This window comes from Sesamum indicum, linkage group LG1, assembly GCF_026168435.1.
Source record: "Sesamum indicum cultivar Baizhima isolate 11 linkage group LG1, ASM2616843v1, whole genome shotgun sequence".
In the NCBI taxonomy this organism is placed as follows: domain Eukaryota; kingdom Viridiplantae; phylum Streptophyta; class Magnoliopsida; order Lamiales; family Pedaliaceae; genus Sesamum; species Sesamum indicum.
The window spans coordinates 202081-221288 of NC_142657.1; the positions used below are offsets into that span (position 1 = coordinate 202081).

General features: G+C 36.9%; 2 protein-coding genes across 3 annotated transcripts; one reads left to right on the top strand and one right to left on the bottom strand.

Annotated features, from left to right (window-relative positions):
• Nucleotides 1-49: 49 nt before the first annotated feature.
• On the bottom strand, nt 50-4974 carry LOC105175480 (UDP-N-acetylglucosamine transporter UGNT1). Of its 2 annotated transcripts, XM_011098321.3 has the most exons (10): nt 4690-4974; nt 3320-3396; nt 2505-2666; nt 2272-2405; nt 1303-1433; nt 1176-1220; nt 990-1087; nt 796-903; nt 651-707; nt 50-535 (listed from the first exon to the last, which is right to left on the bottom strand). In XM_011098321.3, the coding sequence occupies exons 1-10, from the start codon at nt 4820-4822 to the stop codon at nt 461-463; spliced, it is 1020 nt and encodes a 339-aa protein (XP_011096623.1). In that variant the 5' UTR covers nt 4823-4974; the 3' UTR covers nt 50-460. The 2 variants fall into 2 exon arrangements, with proteins under 2 accessions (XP_011096623.1, XP_020549521.1); XM_020693862.2 differs by lacking the exons at nt 3320-3396; nt 4690-4974 and adding an exon at nt 2777-2979.
• A 12535-nt stretch (nt 4975-17509) lies between these two features.
• Nucleotides 17510-18987, top strand: LOC105178833 (uncharacterized). Its single transcript, XM_011102694.3, has 4 exons — nt 17510-18124; nt 18226-18491; nt 18580-18691; nt 18784-18987. Exons 1-4 carry the CDS (start codon nt 17793-17795, stop codon nt 18836-18838), a joined length of 765 nt encoding a protein of 254 aa, XP_011100996.1. The 5' UTR covers nt 17510-17792; the 3' UTR covers nt 18839-18987.
• The last annotated feature ends 221 nt before the right edge of the window (nt 18988-19208 follow it).

Consider the following 19208-nt stretch of genomic DNA (forward strand, 5'->3'; position numbering starts at 1 on the left):
ACATATTTGGAATTTATACCGAGTCCTATGCAATTACTAATTGCTGATATATCAAAGGCGATGCACAATTTATAAAGTAGAAAAGAACCAACTTATTACTCATTCCTTCCTCTCACTGAAAATAAAAATCAACGACTCTGACACGAAGCCGTTAAAGGCGGCAGTAAGGTTAGAGCTTTTCCCTGCACAAAATTCTGGTTACATGCACTCCTCATATCATCATCTGCTTCTGGAGTACCTCAAATAAATGTATGTTCTCCTCAACAAAAATCCAACATGCAGCTGTCCACAATGTTATTCTGACTCTCAAGGCCAATACCTTTAATGGAGTCCTCATCGCCACACACAACTGCTCGTCTTCCTCACAATTCAGAGAAGCTTCCTCCATCACAATCTTTTTCAAATATAGGATATAAATATCCATCAGAGGTGATAACTCACATATAAGTTGAAGCTGTCATCATTTACCAATCAGCTTATAATACGCGTACATGCCTGACCCAATAAAGCCCAGAAGTTGCCCAATCACATTCAACTGCAACAAAAATTTTACGTATTAGAAAATCTCATGATAGAGGCTCCAGGGTGTAAGAGAACAGATGCAAGGTCATATGTACTGCAAAAGAAGACAACAGAGAGATGGCACTTACTAAATCAAACGGCAGGCCTCCAAAAATTACCCACCCAAGTGAAATTGTGAAAAGGTCCTACACAAAACAGGAATACAGGCCAAGTGTAAAAGACTACAAATGTATGCAGTATACAGAATGTGAGCACAATAGATAGTGAACAAACCTTCAAGTTACCACAGATTGTCTGTGTGAGTGCAGAATTCAGAGTTGTGTTGAGAAATATACTATAATTCAGGAAGAAGGCCAGTATACATGATAAAGCCAACACCACCTGACATCAGAAGAGTAACCGGCAATTTATAAATGTGTGAGATGTAAGTAAGTCCAAGTCACTCTGAGTCAATAACCAAATATTACCAGGAAACCAGGAGAAAGCAAATATGGAAAATTCATTGTCATCTCCAGGTCACCCCGTAAAAGGGTCCACAGCAGTAAAACTGGTCCGCATAAAATTCCTACAAAAAGAAAAGTCACAAGATTTTAAATCAAAGTTGTTGCATAGAAGCATTTTGAAGAGCTAAAGAGTAGAAGTCTTGTAGTCACCATTGCACCACATGAGGCCAAAGCTATTGAGCCCACTGGTTTTCCCTGGCAAATAAAATATCAGAAAGGGACAATAAAAATGAAGCTGCAAAGAGAACATGGTGAACAGAGGCTGAAGAAGTGGTACCAATGCGGGCTATGGTTGCCAGGTATATCGCAGTGGTGATGTTGGCCAGAAAAACAACTAGATAGCCATAAGTATCAAATGACAAGTCCCGGGCTCCAGCAATAAAAGCACCCAGCACTATTAATGCCACACTGGCAAAACCATAATTACTAAGTTGTCAAGTGAAAGAATGGCAAACGTGTAACTTCAACCACGGATGTATTCAGCAGAAATCTTCAGGTATAAAGAGGTGCAAAACATTTCAAGCAAGAACGTGCACAAGAGAATGGAAAGTGAATATAATTAAGCAAATTAACACTCCATCAAATTGAGTTATATGCTTCCTTAGCATGAAACTCATGACCCTGATCAAATTTAGAAACTGTCAATTATTCTTCTGCAAATCGATTATTCACTTAATAATTAAAAGGAATATTTATAACTAGTTCAATGGCCTGTTTGTGCAGGACCCCAAATGATTTTAATTCCACTACAAATAAGATGGTGCTTAGATATATTACAAGTTTACAACCTGTTTCCTTCCATTATCTAAATACTTATCAAAACAAAGCTTTCATCGTGAACATTTGATTTATTCATCATTTAGCCTATCAATTACAGTACGTGAGCAAAGATTGCATATTCCAACTTATTATATTCTTCCTAGACACAAAAGCAAGGGATACTTATTGTCATGCCTTTGCAAGTGCACACATGTAGGGAAGGGATTGTTGAATCATGGGGGCAGACCACCAATGACCTATTCCATCAAGTCATTAATTCCAAGAGTAGAAATCTACCTTTCGGGAAAGTCCTGCTCAATCCTTTCGTCCAAGCTCAGTAGGCTCTCTTAACTTCACTCATTATTATGCAGTTATTAATTCAAGTATTTCCAACAAAGGGATCCTCACATTGAAACATGTTATTCGCTGAAGTAAAAGCAACATGCTCATCTATGAAAAGCATCAATAGAATAAGAGGTTCATTTACCTTCCAAGAATAGGACGTGTATACCTCTGCCTCACAAGGATGTACTCAACAATCATTGTAAATACAACTGTAGTTCTCCGCAAGGTTGTATACATAGGAACATTTACACCTCGAACAGACTCCATAGTGACTAGCTTTCATAGTAACCAAGAGAATTTATGAATACTTATGAGGAAAAAGCTTACTAGTTACAAAAGGACAAAGCTACTTAAAGGAATGGAAAAAAATATTACCATATAAAGCAAATAAGTTAAAGCAAGAGGAGAAGTGTGAATCAATGTCTTTAAGGGTACCAATGTTTTGTAACTTTCAGCAACTGCTATGGACTCATTAGCACTAAAAGAAATGAGCTTTGAACGTCGTAGAACATAAAGAAAACAGCATGAACATATCATCTGCATCAAAACAATCATGATAATAATGAAAGACATTAGATCCCACGAAATGAAACTATGTAATTGAAATTAAAAAAACACTACCCAGATTAAATTTGGCTAAAACCAACCCACAAAGAGGTCTTTGGTTCCTGAAGTACTACCATATGCAGGTTTTATACATAACCTCCTCGTGGATAGTCATGGACTACACCACCTGGGATGCCACCGTGGTAATTAAAAGCAAAACCATGAAAGACAAAAGTGATAATAAGAGATGTATTACAGACATAAAGAAATCGTCCAGCATCTACAACAAGGTTTCGGATAAGATTAAGAAGCAGTAATTGTGATTGGTAGGAACAACCTATTACAGTCTTGTTTTAACACTTGATGAAAAACAGCCATAATCCACCTGTGCGAACTCGACATCCCGCATAACTGGAGATAAGACAGCGTATCATGTCCTTTCGCTCCATAGTTTTGTTAAATTTATTAAAAAATATACTCTCTCTTAATCATTAATGCAAGTTCACAAGATTTGCATATTAATAGATATAAAAATGCCGGGCAGACATCTTAACTGGGTGGGAGTGCAAATGAGTTTTCATCGTGATAAGGAACCAAGAAAAAATCAATCTTAAATCAGCATCACCCAAAATGAATCATTATACCTGACAAAGTGTGATGACATTCGCACATGGGAAGCTGTATGAAGAAAGAGCTGCTTTATTAAACATTACCAAGAGCACTGCAAATTCAAAATCAATTCACTTTTCAGTAAATGTAGGTGAAGAGATTGAAGAAATCAATTCTGGAAATAAAATCAGAATGAAGTGATTTTAGCATGTGGAACAAAATAGCCTGGCCTTGCAAGCTAATGCTAACTAAAGTAATCACATCAGAAAATATGTTGATTTCTGAGATCTGAACTCTACAACTACATCAAAAGCAATCTTAAAAGAATTTCACAAGTTACCGTTTGGTTCTATTCTATTGAGAACTATGGAGATGCAGAAAAAGGAAGCAGCAAAATATATATGCCAAATAAAGTCATGGACTAGACACGGACAATTAACTCCCAAATTTCAGCCCGTAATATATACAAGTCCATGGAAAGCCCTTTGTCATCTGCAGTTAGCCAATAGATACACAAGTATGCCAGAATACAATCATTTTATCAACCTTGAGAACGTGAATGAATTGAGTTGAGCCAAGAAACATACTTCTGAAGTATGGTTTGAATTTCTCATTCAATTGGGAAATTTTGTTTTTGAGATTGGCTGACATAAATAAGTTAAGCTCAAACGAGCTTTAAGTCGTAGTCAAGTAACTTGAATGTTTTACACGGTTACCATTTTTGACATACTGAGTGGAGCTCGAGTTAAGCTTGCAAAAATTTCAAATCTTATCAAACGGAAAAGGTGTTCCACCTTGATTTGTTATTCTTAATTATGTTAGTTTTAACAAATTAAACTCAAAATGAGCTTTTAACTATCAATCCAGAGTCCACTATGGAATAGTTTGGTTAATTTTTCAGCCCTACCTCCAAGACACGCCCACAGAAAAACTTCAATCTTTCATGGGAACTCAGAACAAAGAAATTTCCTGTATTAATCTGAGATGGGTCTCCAGTCATATGAAAAATATGCGTGTCAAAATTGATGCTTGCGTTCCAAGAATGATCGTTTCGTCCAGAATTTACCATCAATGCAGAATTCAAAATTACAACTAACATCTACGGAAACCAACATCATTAATTCCCAGGATAAAGAGAATCATTTTTCTGCAACTTCACCATCCGATCTATTGAAGTAAGACACAAGATAAATAATATAAAAAATTAAATCAAAGGAGAAGGAAAAATTTACAGGAAACAAAAGAAAGACATGTGGAATAAAATCCCTTAAAGAAGTCAAACGGAAAAATCCAACGAAATACGTGAAGTTTGAAGAAATGGAAATTCTGGGTCATAGTGAGGAGCACTTAGAGGCAGAGGCAGGAATTCCGAGAAAAAGAAATTGATTAAAGAAGGAAAGAGTACCAGCACAAGTCATATAAGAGAAGGCAGCATATGCACCGCGCTTAGTCATAGCGGATCCTTTGAAGAGCTTCTCTTCCAGTTTGGGCGGAGAATCGGTGGACGCCATTGGTAGAATGGAAGTGCTGGCAGCCATGGATGTTGTTTGTGTTGGACTCAGGAATAGGAATCAAAATCAAAATGATAAAAGAGTAAAAGCTGGGAATTAGATATTAATAATAGTTTGTTAGAGAGGTATTGTATTAGTATTATTAAAGGGTAAAAGGCAAGTGATGTATTATTGGGACTTGGGGAGGTGCATAGGCTAATTATATCACAACCATATACATCTTCTTCATCATTGGAGAAATTGAGTAATTTAATATTTTAGGAGGGGTCTAAATGTAATTAATTAAATTATTAATAGGATTAGGGAAAAGTAAGTTCAACTACAACTACAATTAGTGGTAAGAATAAGATTCTCATCTTATGTCGACTTTGTCTCCTCCGCTGCCCCATTTTTCCAAATGACACATCACATCATCCCAATTCAGAAATCAACAACTCACATTTCACTACTCTTTGCTTTCTTCATCTTAATTCATAATTCGCCATTACAATTATTATTCTCAACTTATTGCATAATCTCACTTCATCTCCACTACTTAAATTACACATTTCATGTGCAACTGATTTTACCACAAGAGAAAGTCCACATACTAATTAAACTTTATAAACTTATTAATGGAATACAAATTATATCCATAATTTAAACTATATGTATATATCCTTGCTATGTGCACCTCATTTATTAATATATATAATTAATTAACTCAAATTTATAACTTTAATCTCATATCTCATGAGTGCAAATATTTGATTAATTAATTAATGTTCATTAAATCTAGCTAGGAACACGTAGCAAATATTAAATTACTAAGATTAGTGTTTATTGGGGCCATGACCATGCATGCATCCCCCCTCTCTCTCTGTTTCTCCATCTTCTATTTAAACAAAAACCAACATTTTGGTTGGTTATATGAAAGTAACTAAACGGACAATAATTCAGACAAGTATACATATATACATCCCGCTTTTTGGTATAATATGCATGTCTCAACCTAATTATATATATTCATTACTAGTAGCAGCAGCTGCAGCTCTAACCGTGATTTGATTGTTCATCCAAATCATGATCATGACAATTGCTACGTGATAAAGACACCATCGACTAGTTGAAGATCAATGAATCAATAATTAATATATTTTCAAGAAACGACAAAACATTAATTTGATGATCATCTGGTCCGCCCGCACAACTACAAAATAAAATATCTAAAATAAAATTATCAGCTGGTTCAATTAGCTAGCTAGTCGGGGAGTTGGTTCATGTTCCTCATCTGATATGATCTCCCTTTTTCTAAATCTAGAAAACATGCAGTGCATTGCAGGCCAATGAAAGATCAAAATCATGGGACATTTAAATATAATTAAGACCGGATTCATTCATACATGACGTGAGAACATCCATCCACATACATGTGGCCAGACATGTTGTACGTAGTGTGTGCTGATCTGATTATATGATATCAGTTTCAGAGATTGACATTTGAGGAGGCATTGTCGTCATTCTTTTTTTTTTTTTTTTGGTCTTTTTCTCCCCTGTTTTCTATCTTTATTAACTAATATATTATTGATACATGCAAAAATAGCATGAATCCAACAAATCTAGATTGTCATTCGAGACTTGGGCCGAAGTGTTTATCGACCTAGAGAAAAGAGACCTGCAAAAACACACGTTAGCACTTTGATGTCCAAGATAGTATATATTGGATTTGAGAAAAAAATAAAACAAGAAAGTAAAGGTAATGAGAATCGAGATATGTTGATTTAATCGAAAGAAATGTACAAATTCATGAGAGAATGCTCGATAAGTGCTTAGAGAGTTGAAAGAGCCGTCCCCATCTAGAGGACCAAACCCATATATATATATATATATATATATATATAATTGAGTGCCTCCACCTACTAGGGGGTCTATCATTCTTCCTAGATTTACGTGGACATAGGTTAGGGTAGTTGGATAAGTGGCAATTATCCTTATCCACAGTTGGATGTGTACGAGAAGAATCTCCTTTAGTCGGGGGAACCCCCTCGCTTGCAGGGAGTTTTAGACGCCGAGGAGCCCTAGTCGTCAAAGAGACCTTCCTTGCTTAGATTGTCTTTCTAGGGTTGATGTGGTCCGAGGTAGTGATTGATTGGTGGGTAGCTATATGTCACATGGGGGGGGGGGGAGGTTGTCAGGTTTATGGGACTTTTGGACTTGTTGTCCTTGTTGGGACATGATCATAGGTTGAGTCTGAGGGTGCCTTGGGCCTCCGCCCTCCTTCTTGGGTCGCTTGGCTCCTTGGACTACTGAAGTAGGTATTAGGTGCTAAGGGCGGCCTTCTTATTTTCTTAGATCGGGTCTCCTTAGACATGCACATCATTTAGTCCCTCGCATTCTAAAGAGGAGGAAGCCCGTCAACTTCTTCTTAGAGTAGGAGCTTTCATACACAGGGGAGCTCCTCCTCATTATCTCTATGGGGTCTCCTCGCTAGGTACTCTCTCTTCTTCTTCTCTTGCTCTTTTCTACCGCTTAGGGCTTTGTGTTCTGCCCTTTGTCAGAGTTGGTGTGATGGTTAGGGCTTGCTGCTGCCCTAGGGGCATTTTGATAACCGCCTATTTCCACGCGTCCATTTCCTTTAGTAATCGCCCAATGAGGGGCGATTATGCGGGTGGACGTGGATTCAACCTCCCTACTTTCCTTCATTCAAGGTTTAACTTCCAATTTTTCCCTCTTCCTTCCTTAGCATACATCTTGAAGAAAAAAAGTCTCTTCTTCCCAAGTCAGTAAGTTTTATCTTCTTCTACTTCTTTAGTTTTTTTTTTTTTTTGTCCGCATCTTTTCCTTCCTTTGTACTTTTCTTGCATGTTGATGGCGTCCTCAGACGAATCAGTCAGGATTGTAAGGGAGACCCTATCAGGCAATGACCCTTTCAAGCCTACTTCGAGGAGGATGTCCCTGGTTCATCTGAATTAAATTATATGATCATTTAAATGGGGGAAATCATGTGATGGAAAGCCCAAGATTTAATTAATTAGGTTAATCAAATTTGGGTTAGGTTTAATTAATTTGATACGATCAATTTTAATTGAATCAGATCAATTAACTAGAGTTTTGACTTGGTAATTTAAAGAGATTAAATAAATTGGGTTATGCTGAATTATTTGATGGATTAATTAATTGGGCCATGTGCTAGGATTTATTTGATAAGATCAAATAAATCCTATTTAGGCTTTTAAGAATTGATTGGATTACTTCTATGGAGGCCCAAGAAGATTGTCTACACCAAATCTTGCTAGAGATAAAGTGTATGTAGTATAAGAGACTTTATTATACTATTAACTTAGTGTATCAAACACAAGAGAACCTTGTTCTAACTTGAAACTAGTTCAAAAAGAACAAGAATAGAGAGAAAAGGGGAGAATAGAGAAGTCAAAATGATAAGTGTGAGAGGAGTATGTTCTTTTGTATCATATACAAAATGACATATACAAAAACCTATACATTATACACACACACACACAAGAGACATCTCATGTACTTGTTGGTATGTATACATTGCATGTCAAGTAAAAAATAAGTACAATGTGTGTCCCCATAGTACATTATCTACTAGTACCATAAGTAATTAAGCAATAACTCCTTCATTCTTACAACCTCATATATATATATCACATATGAATATATATATATATATCTACATTCAAGCTAGGCTATATATATATATATCCTATTGTAATTAATAAATAAATTAATTCCATAAGCTTAGGCCTCCTTAGAATCAATCCAATCACAACACTATTGGCCTGATAAGCATAAGTGTGGGTCTCCCCAGGATCACGTTTGTTGGCCGAGGGTATATCCATGACTAGAAATTTCAGTAAACAAGTTTTTTGAGTAGACCCAGTCCCTAGGGTCAGGGGGAGTAAAATCATGCCATGAGAATGTACCATTTCGCCCGCAAAATTGTACAGGGAAGTGTTCACCATTTTCAGGGGGATGTCTCCCAATTGCATTTAATCGTAAACTTCGCCGAATAATATATCTACCGAACTACCTGAATATATAAAGATTCGTCCTAATTCATAATTGGCTAATAGTGTTGTGATGACCAAGGCATCATTGTGAGAGGTTTTAGGCTCAGACCGTTTTGCTCGCCCAAATTGAATAAGGGGGGTGTTTTCCAAAACTTCCACATTCAGAACCTCCTTCATAGTTATGTCGTGTGCTTCCCTTACTTGTGCTTTTTTAGCATGGTGTGAATCTCCCCCAATGGGTCCTCCCCCAATCATCAATATCACCCCCTTGCACGGGGGGTCGTTGGTCTTAGCCTTCCTTCCAAGCATGGACCTAGGTGCTTCCTTAGGGAGGGGCTCCGAGCTGGAGGCCTTTGGTGTCTTAGTTTTATCAGCTTCTTGCTTTTGAGATGGCCCTATACCCCAAGCTTTTTCCCGACATACATACTCCTGTAAATACCCATTCTGGATGAATCGCTCTATTTCGTTATTCAAGTGTCGGCATTCCCCCGTTGTGGTCATAGTCATTATCAAAAAGACATAATTTATCAGACTTGGTGCGATGGGGGCCATCCCTAGCCCTTTCCTTCTACAATCATGAGAGTTTGAGTATGGGGACCTTCAATGGGGTATACACAACATTCACTTTCTGAAAAGTCGATTTTTTATTCCAAAAATCAGTTTGGAGTTTCTTGGTAGGGGCATCCTCCTTCGTTTTCTTCCTTTTCTCTCTACAACTCTCCCTCTTGGAGGCTTGAGCATTCTCCATGTTGATGTATTTTGCAGCTTAGGCTAAGAGGGTATCAAACTTGGAGACGGGCTTCTTAGCCAGGGACTTAAAGAAGTCCCTGTTTAGGAGTCCTTGGGAGAAGACACTAGCTTTAACCTCCTGGGTGGGGGACGACACCTCCAATTTAGCCGCATTGAATCTTTGAAGGTACTCATTTAAAGATTCACCCTCCTTCTATCGTACGGCGAAGAAACTAAGCTCAATCTTTAGATGCTTTCTACTAATGGCGAATTGGTGTGAAAGAGGGACCGAAAATTCTGGAAACTTCCTATTGCACCCACGGGAAATTGGTTGAACATTGCTGGGTTGCCTTGGCGAAGTTGGTGATGAAGACACGTCATTTGATCCCATCAGTGTATCAATATAGGAGAGTTGCATTCTCAAAGTGCGAGAGATGCTCTTGTGGATCTGTGGTACCATCATATTCAGTAATAGCCGAAGTATGACAGTTCATGGAAGCTCATTTGCCATTACCGCTTCTATGAGGGGGCACCTTGCTATTCTTTTGGATGAGCCCCTACAATTTGGTATTGGACGTCTTGAATGCCCTTCTATAAGTATTCTAGGAGTGCAAGCCACTGAGGCGGGACCTCCTGTTGGGCCTGCGAGGGCTGGTCCTTGACCTTCTACAACTAGGGGTACAGAGGCAGGGTGTACCCTTTCCCCTTTCTCCTCTAAGGCATCACCTTAGACGGAGTTGGTGCACGGGCTGGGACTAGTGTTGCCATCTGTTCTCGGATGGCCGTTGCAATCATTTTTTGAATGGTCCCCAGGAGTATTGGTTGGAAGTGCTGCGACGTGGAGGCTCAGGCAGCGGGTCAACAGGCCTAGGGGGTCTTTGAACTAGCGCTCCATTAGTAGGTGTCATGGACGTCCTTGAAACGACCAGCAGGGCCTGGGTACCACCCGCTGTCCCCAAAGCCTTTTGCTTGTTTGTTGTATTGTTGGATGTTTCCATTGCTACTCACATCTTCAACTTTGTGTTTCCATAGACGACGCCAATTGATGCATGCAAAAATAGCACAGTCCAACGGATTTTGATTGTCGTTCGAGGCTTGGGTAGAAGTGTTTATGGACCTAAAGAAAAGGGACCTACAAAAAGATATATTAGTACTCTGACGCCCAAATTAGTATTGAATTCGAGAAGAAATAAAACGAGAAAGTAAGTAAAGGTAATGAGAAATCAAGATATGTTTAATCAAAAGAAATGTGCAATTCGTGAGAGAATGCATGGTAAGTTCTTACAAGAGTGTTTAGAAAGTTGAAAGAGCCGTCCCTCGCCTAGAGGACCAAACCTGTATATATAGTGGAGTGCCCCCGCTGGTTGGGGGTATATCCTTCTTCCTAGATTTACATGGAGATAGGTTAGGGTGGTTGGTTAAGTGGCAAAATTATCCTTATCCACAACTGGGTGTGTTCAAGAAGAGTCTCCTTCAGTCGGGGGAGACCCCTCGCTTGCAGAGAGTCCTAAACGTCAGGGAGTCTTTAGACTGTCTTTCTATGGTTGATGTGGTCCGAGGTGGTGGTTGACTGGTGGGCCAATTGCACGCCACATGGGGGGAGGGAATTGTTAGGTTTATGGCCCTTTTAGGTCGGTCGTCCTTGTTGGGTCATGAGCATGGGTTGAGTTTGAAGGTGCCCTGAGCCTCCAACCTCTTTTTTAGGCTGCTGAAGCATGTATATTAGGTGCTAAAGATAGGACTGCCCCAAGTCTTCTTATCTTCTTGGATTGGGCCTCCTCAAGCATACACATCAATTATAATATCTAAGTGGCCAATATGTATGGTGTGGTTAATTACTACTTTCTCCTCTTATGTATTGCCTTATACAGAAAATAAGTTTGATATGAAAAAATTAGTAAGCAAACCACATTGAAAAACTCCCTTAAATGAGGAATTTATCTTTGGAAGGTCAAAAATTAAACCAAGAAATTGGAGCATAATGTATGGAATAATTGCCACATCAAGGGGATTAGGGCATTAAACTGCAAAAAAGATCATTTCACCCCATCATAAAGTTTCCATTTCTATCCGCTTTCAAAGGGGGCGAAAAAGTAAAAGCTCATATACTTACCTTATTTAATTGCTTAGTATAAAAGGAGCTCCCTTTCTTACATAAAGGTGCATGTGATCATTTGGTAACAAATTCATTGATGAAGAAAATATTCTTCACTATTAGAAGCTCTGGATTATGAAGATCGTTCGTTATATATCGGTGATTGTATCCAAATTATTCAATCAAATAACTAAATAATTTTCATATATTCTTGTTAATTTTTATGTAAATTAATAATTGAGCAATATAAATTCAAGTGAATAAATTTAAAGAATTAAGACATCATAATATTATTTACCATGTAATATTCTTTAACCATGTACATTTTTTAAATAATAAACAATTAAATGATTAATTATATAACTATATCATCATGCTAGGTATATTTTTCAATATCTTCATAGGCAGTATTGTTTGTTTGAAGACTTGAAGTGATAAATTAAATTTTAAAATTTTATTATATTAAATTCAATTGTTATTAAATATGTGATTTGATATTTTCATAAAATTATGTTGTAAATAGTATAATAAATGACATAATATTTAAAAATAATTATCAAAAAAGTGTTATTGATAAATTATGGAAATAAAAATAAAAATGAAAATAAAGGAATTTAAATTAATTAGTATGATTTTCATAAAAAATGGGTTGAAAAAAGAATCCATTAGGGTCTGACCCTACCGAAAATTCGATTTTGGTCAGGTCTAGAGATCAAATGTATAAGTGATCAGTGACATACATTTCTTCTTTTAACTACTATATATGTATATAGATGGTGTGAAATGCATGAGGGCTATGGGCTTGTGAAAGTGAAGTATATACGTTCATTTAGTGATGGATAGAAAATTTTTTACTAGAACCTAGTTCGATCAAATTTAAATCAATCATATAGTAAGTGTAGTATATTTCTCATGTAATTGATATATAATTAAAAAAAAGTGACTAATCATAAAATAATTATATCATATTTACTCTATAATTAATTTGATTCGATTAAATTTGATCCAAACAAAACTTTTCATGATGGATGCTAAACTTTGACCGTCTAGTGGACAATTGGGACATGCACGCGCTAAAAGTTGAGAAGATAAGGTGGGGTTATATATGATATATATGTTCAGTTGTTTTGATCGATTTCGTGATCAGTAGCTGGCATGGGAATGCATATACACATATATATGGATCTATCGCACATGTAAAATCAGATACCCTTAATTGTGTGTGGCCACTCATAAACTCATATTTACTACATATGTGAGACAAATTAATCCAATAATGTAAGTTTTTAACTGTGAAATCTAAACATATATACATACTAAAATTAATTTTTTTTAAAAAGATATCTTAAATATTCTAGAAAATTTCCTTGAATAAGCCATTATTTTTAATCACAAATATATCTTCGAGAATCTTCCACCAAATAACATAAATATAAATAGGTCTCGATGAACGGTATATAATTGTGTTGCGAAAAATAGTACTCTTTAAATCCACTTAGTCTTCTTGCATCATTCATTAAGCTAACTTCTACCCATCTACCCTTTATTTTATAAATTCCAAACTATTCAAATTAATATCCTATCGATAACCAATCCCCTACCTAAATATCATACTTCACTACACTTTCTCTCTTAAGTATGATCAAATGAGTTAAATTTAAAATTAATTAAAAATAAATGGTTGTATATGTATATATTATTGAATACTAGGTTGTTGAGTAATTAATTAAAAGGTTGCAACATGAATGAAGCAAGTATATATGAATATATTTTGTCCGTGATGAATTATTTGGAAAGAAGGACCTTAATTAATTTTGAGTGGTTGCATTCGAAAATGACAAGTGTATGAGTTAAAGTGACAGTGAGAGGAGCATGGGAGCTGGGATGAGCAGGGGACCTTATTCCACTTTCATTGTTGAAAAATTGTTGTAGGGACTAAATTTGATCGAATCCAATCAATCACGTCGTAAGTATTAATTTTCATTCAAATTGAACCAACTACATATACGTGTGTTCACCCCCATTCATTCATTATAATTAGCTGTTATACAATTTATTTGGTTAAAAACTCCAAAGTAATTAGAGGGGGATTCATTGTATGTGTGATGTGTGGCAGACCCACCACACGTGCAATCCGGCGGTGTATTGATTGGAGTTGGACTAGGACATGAGCATAGCTGGTTCAGTACTACGTACTTTGCCACAATATTATTGTCTTGTCTGTACTTATTTTGTATGTATGTATGTGTATATATTTGCCCAACAACAACAAGGGTGCAACTCCGGGGACTGGGTTGTCGTGCCATCCACCGCCACCCACGTGAACTTCACATTTCACAACCCCTTACTCTTTCATTTACTTCAACACCACAACTCACTCTACCTTTATTAATTCATCCTCATCACTTACATCAACAATATACATATACACAAAAATTCTAACGATTAAATTGTATTTATATATACACATTAATTGTATTTTGAATTTTTGTAGTAGAGCAGGACTTCAATTTGTCCTCTTTTACTTTAGAGCATATATTCATGGAATTCATCTCAAGATTAATTAGCTTAGTATGACCAAAACACACATACGTATTGTCCAATCAATGTGTCATGTACCTGGTAAGTTGCATATTATATATATATACACACACATATATAGGAGTTTAATTTCTTTGGGATCCGTCCCTTACACCATCGACACCCATTATACTGCAGTCACATATATACATTGTATTTTATTATATATAAACACATGCATGCATGCTTATGAATTAATTATTTTACACGTGTAGCTATACTACATTGTACATATGACAAGAAAGAGTTGCTCCAAAAATTGACGACATTAATCATATGTGTGTGTGAATAATATTGATATATATAGATAGTTAGAATAATCATTATTGTTTCTAATTAATTAGGCAAATATATATAGATGCGTTTAAAAAACATACGTGCTGATTAAATGATGTGAGGTACTAGGTTCATTTGAAGTGGGAAGTGACGGGATATATAAGAAAAAATGGTCAAATGGGTAAAGAGAAATTGATATCAAATCAAAATTCTAAGTACGAATTACAATGCTCTTTTGAGTTAATATTGTAGCAAAAAAGTGAAAAGGATAGTAGATCACTACAAGAATCATTTTATAGTAACGACTTTTGTAACAACCATATTATTAATTCGTAACTCTTTTTTTAATTTGTAATGACTTTTGGAACGGAAACCCCTATCGTGGCCTTTTTGGGCGTTACAAAATATTTGTAACGGCTTGCTTGAAAACTGTTATGATGGGTAAAACCCAAATTTTATCTGAGAAAGACTATTTTGTCTCTGAAAAGCCTCAAAATTACAATTTTACCTTGAAGATCCGCGCATTTCTAATCGGGTCGGGTCGCTACCCGGGACACACGGAAGACGTCTATTGGACCAACAAAACCCTTAGTCTTACACTATAAATACTCCATAGTCAGTGCATTTATGGTACGCCATTTCTACCACTCTTTACTTTAGATCGCTCAGGTTCGCTAGCTCGTCAGCGACTTGCTTACATGACCTTGATACCAAACACTGACTTAAGCATCGAAAGATTTTAGCTGGGGGCTATCTCAGCAAGTCTAACAACATGCTTCCCTTTTCAAGACCCTTACATTAATTTAGAAGAGGTATCGATCTCGAACCATTTGAAGGACCTATTCATCCGACCAAGGAGGTCGCGCGGTTATCGACCCCGATCAATTGGCGCCGTCTGTGGAATCCTGAGAAGATGTCCTTTGATCTGGTTTGATTTGGTCTCATAGGTGCAAACGTTTTACAATGGCTGGTCGGCAACATGCACTACATCATAAAAACGGTCTGCCAACTCGAACTCATAATCATAGGGGCCACTGCTATAATAATATGAACTAGGACCGGCATCAATAAGGCAAGATCTCGTACTATCATGAGGCACACCATTGTGAGAGGAAGAAAAATAACATGGTCCGACTGCAAAGAAAACCATCCTCTGTGCCTAATCCATATGTTGTTCATGCTCCAATGTGAATAATTACCCTCGACATGAGCAGTTGGGATGGGTTTGCTCCTCAGGCACTGTAGGGGCAGTCACAACATCAAAGTACTCCTCCACCCTTTCTTCGCTATAAAAGTCTAATTATAATATTTTGGCATAAACCTTTACATACACAAGTGATAACTACATCGTCGGGTGTTCCGAACTTTTGGCCGTTCCAAAAAAATTGTATAAATCTGCGGTTCTTTTGTAGTGGATAAACTTAAAAAGTGTAAAACATATGAATGTGTGAATGTGTAAAGGTGTCCCCTTGACCATGTTCTTCTGGAGGAGGTCCTTTTGGTCGTGCTCTCTGATCTTGCCTCTCCCTCTCCCGCTAGGGGAGGTCTCTATTTATAGGCAATAACCAGATTGTTGGAGAAGGCCACAGATTTAAGGGGATTATGGCCTCAAAGGTATTGGATAAGTTGATCCTCCCTCATATTTGTTGCCAGATGATTCATTTCGAATTTGAGGGGTAGCTGGAGGATACCCCCGAGACTCGAGGGATTTGTTGGAGTCTGTTAGGGTATGGAGTCCTTCTTTCTGAGGGAGCCACGTGTTCCTAAAGGCCTGGTCAACTTTGACAATCTGTTCTTTAAGGGGCCGTTTGCCAAGTTCCCGTGGGCCTTTCGGAAGCATTATGGACCTCTAATGACCTGGGTCTCCTCCTGACTTAGGCTTTTCGAGGGTACCATGGGTCTTTTGTCCCTATCTTTTTTTTTAATTCTTTGGACTTTTTTGGCCAATTCATTTTTATGCACATTAATATTGTATAAATTATTACATAATATATATATATATATACGTTGTGGGATTGGAATTAAAGTAAGAAGTAGGAAACATGCATGATAGAATAAATGTACAATATGTACATGTGGTTGGTTAGTTTGTCTAGGGACTAGGGTCATTTCCCCCACCTCACATATTCACCTTCACCCTCATATATATATATATATATAGATTTGGTCCTCATCAAGTACTAATTAAAAATTAAGATCAATCCGACAAAAGGAATCCTACGTATGTGTTAATTTAATATCTAATTCACATGCTTAATTAATTTACTCGCTCATCATTTTCATATCCATATATATATATATATAAAAGAAATTAATTAAGAATCACAATGTTGTTGTGATGATGATGTAAGACATTAGGGCCATGAGTATATATGATGAAGAGCAATCAAAATTTGGTGTTGGAAGTTAATGGAGGAGAGGTGTTAAGAGTAGTTAAATAAATATTCATGTAGCTAGAAAGCATTATTTGATTTGCGTAATAGAAAAAGCATAAAACTTAAGTAATTAGCAGCTAGCGCGCTGGATCAGTTTGTGAAACATGGACTTGTTGGACTCACCTATCTGATGATGTGGAGACATGTTAGAATTCATCAGCTTCACACGTACGCTAGCTATATAACTAATCCTGAATTAATCTATATATAGGTACAGGGTAGGTACGTAATTAATGGTTTTAACCAGTATAATAAATAATTAATAAATATGAATTAGGAGGATGGATAGATAGATATATGTTTATGGGGAGGGGGACAGAAAAACAAGGGGGTGGGGGATGATTGATTATAGTTGTTGTAATAAGAGGGAAGCAAATTAAGGCAAAGCGGTCCTGAAACGCAACCCACAAACTTCTCTAGTCTCTGCGCTTGTCCCTATCACTGCCCCTCTTTCGCCCGACCTAACTTCAATGCATTCCTCTCCTTCCACCCGACAATATTTTCTTCCACTTTTTCCTTTTCCACTCTTTCTTTCTACTTAAATTCCATCTTTCTTATCTGCTTCTTCCATATATATATATATATATTGAAGCTGATGGGCAAAGGCAAAGGCAACCAACATTATCAGTACTATTATTCCCACACACACACCCCCAATATTACTTCAAAGTAAACCTACCACCTTCCTTCCCCAATATATATTAATTCACTTCAACCCATCTCTTCCTAATTCCTATTCCTTCCTTCCTTCCTTCCTCTTTTATATATATAACACTTCCACACACACACACCCTTATATATATTAATTGAATATTGATAGATACATACAATACGTTTATATATATATATAGATAGAGAGAGAGAGAGAGATGGAGCTTGAACTAGGGCTGGGTCTTCCTAATTATAATATTAACTACCAGAGAGAGAGTAGTAGTAGTAGTAGTGCAGGTGCAGGCATTATGGTGAAAGGTCATGTGGACCTGAATTGTGGTGATGGAGTAGTAGCACCCAAAAACAGGCAGCAGCAGCGCTACACAAGTCGTAATAATTATAATCAGCTCAATTCATCATCATGCTTATCTGCTGCTGATGATGAAGTTGAAAGCAAGGATTTGTGTAATTTGCTGTTATGGAGTGGACGACAGCCAAACGAGGAAGACCCAGACCCAAACAGATGGCCAAACCTTCACCTCAACCACCAGTAAGATTAATCCATCTTCATTACTCATGAATGTATATGTATATGATCTGAATTAATAATTAGGTACCAACGAAACACATGTTTTTTAATTAATTATGCAGGAACAATAATATTATTAATGAAGAAGAAGAAGAAGAAATAGTAGTGGGGTGGCCCCCGATAAATTCAGTGATGAGGAAAGAGTTAGTAATGGTGCAGCATCAGGGGCATGATGATGGTGGTGGTGGAGATAGGAGGATGAGGAAATCGTGGAGGTATGTGAAGGTGAAGATGGAAGGAGTGGGAATTGGAAGGAAAATTGATGTCACTCTCTATCATTCTTATCAAGCTTTAACACACGCCTTGATTCACATCATGTTTGCCAATTGTACGTATATATCTCACACATATCATCACGATCATGGTGATAAGAAAATAATACTGAATAATGGATATGCATGGCATGGCACATGCAGACACTGATGCGAGTAGAGAGCTGGGGGATTATGCAATCTTGTATCAAGACAAACAAGGAGACTGGATGATGCTGCCTACAGATCATCATCATCATCATATTCTTCCTTGGGAGTAAGTATATGTATATATAGTATCATCATCATCATCATCATCATATATATGTATGTTGGTGGGGGTTTTAATTGTGAATGATTAATTTGCAGAAAATTTGTTGAAGGTGTGCAACGTTTGGAGATCATAGTAAGGAAGGAAAAGTAGAGGCGGCATTTAGAGTTGAGGGACAAAACTACTACTCTGCTCTGGTGTTGTGTGTACACACCCAGTTAGGAATAGCATGCAATTTCTTCTATTTCTCATATCATATCATGTTTTATTTTCTATCTTTGTAATTAAATATATTTCTTTCACTGCTCTCTGCTCTCTGCTCTCTGCTCTCTGCTCTCTCATTCTCATATGTTATTATTACTATAATAATAATAGTAATTCTTGAAGGCCGATTTATAAACAACATTTAATTCAAAAAGGCACACTTGGAACGGCCCAATGGAAATATGGCCTACAAAAACGAACCATCTATTGGATTGGGCTTTAGAATTTCAAAATTTCCCAACACCACAATGGATGGATT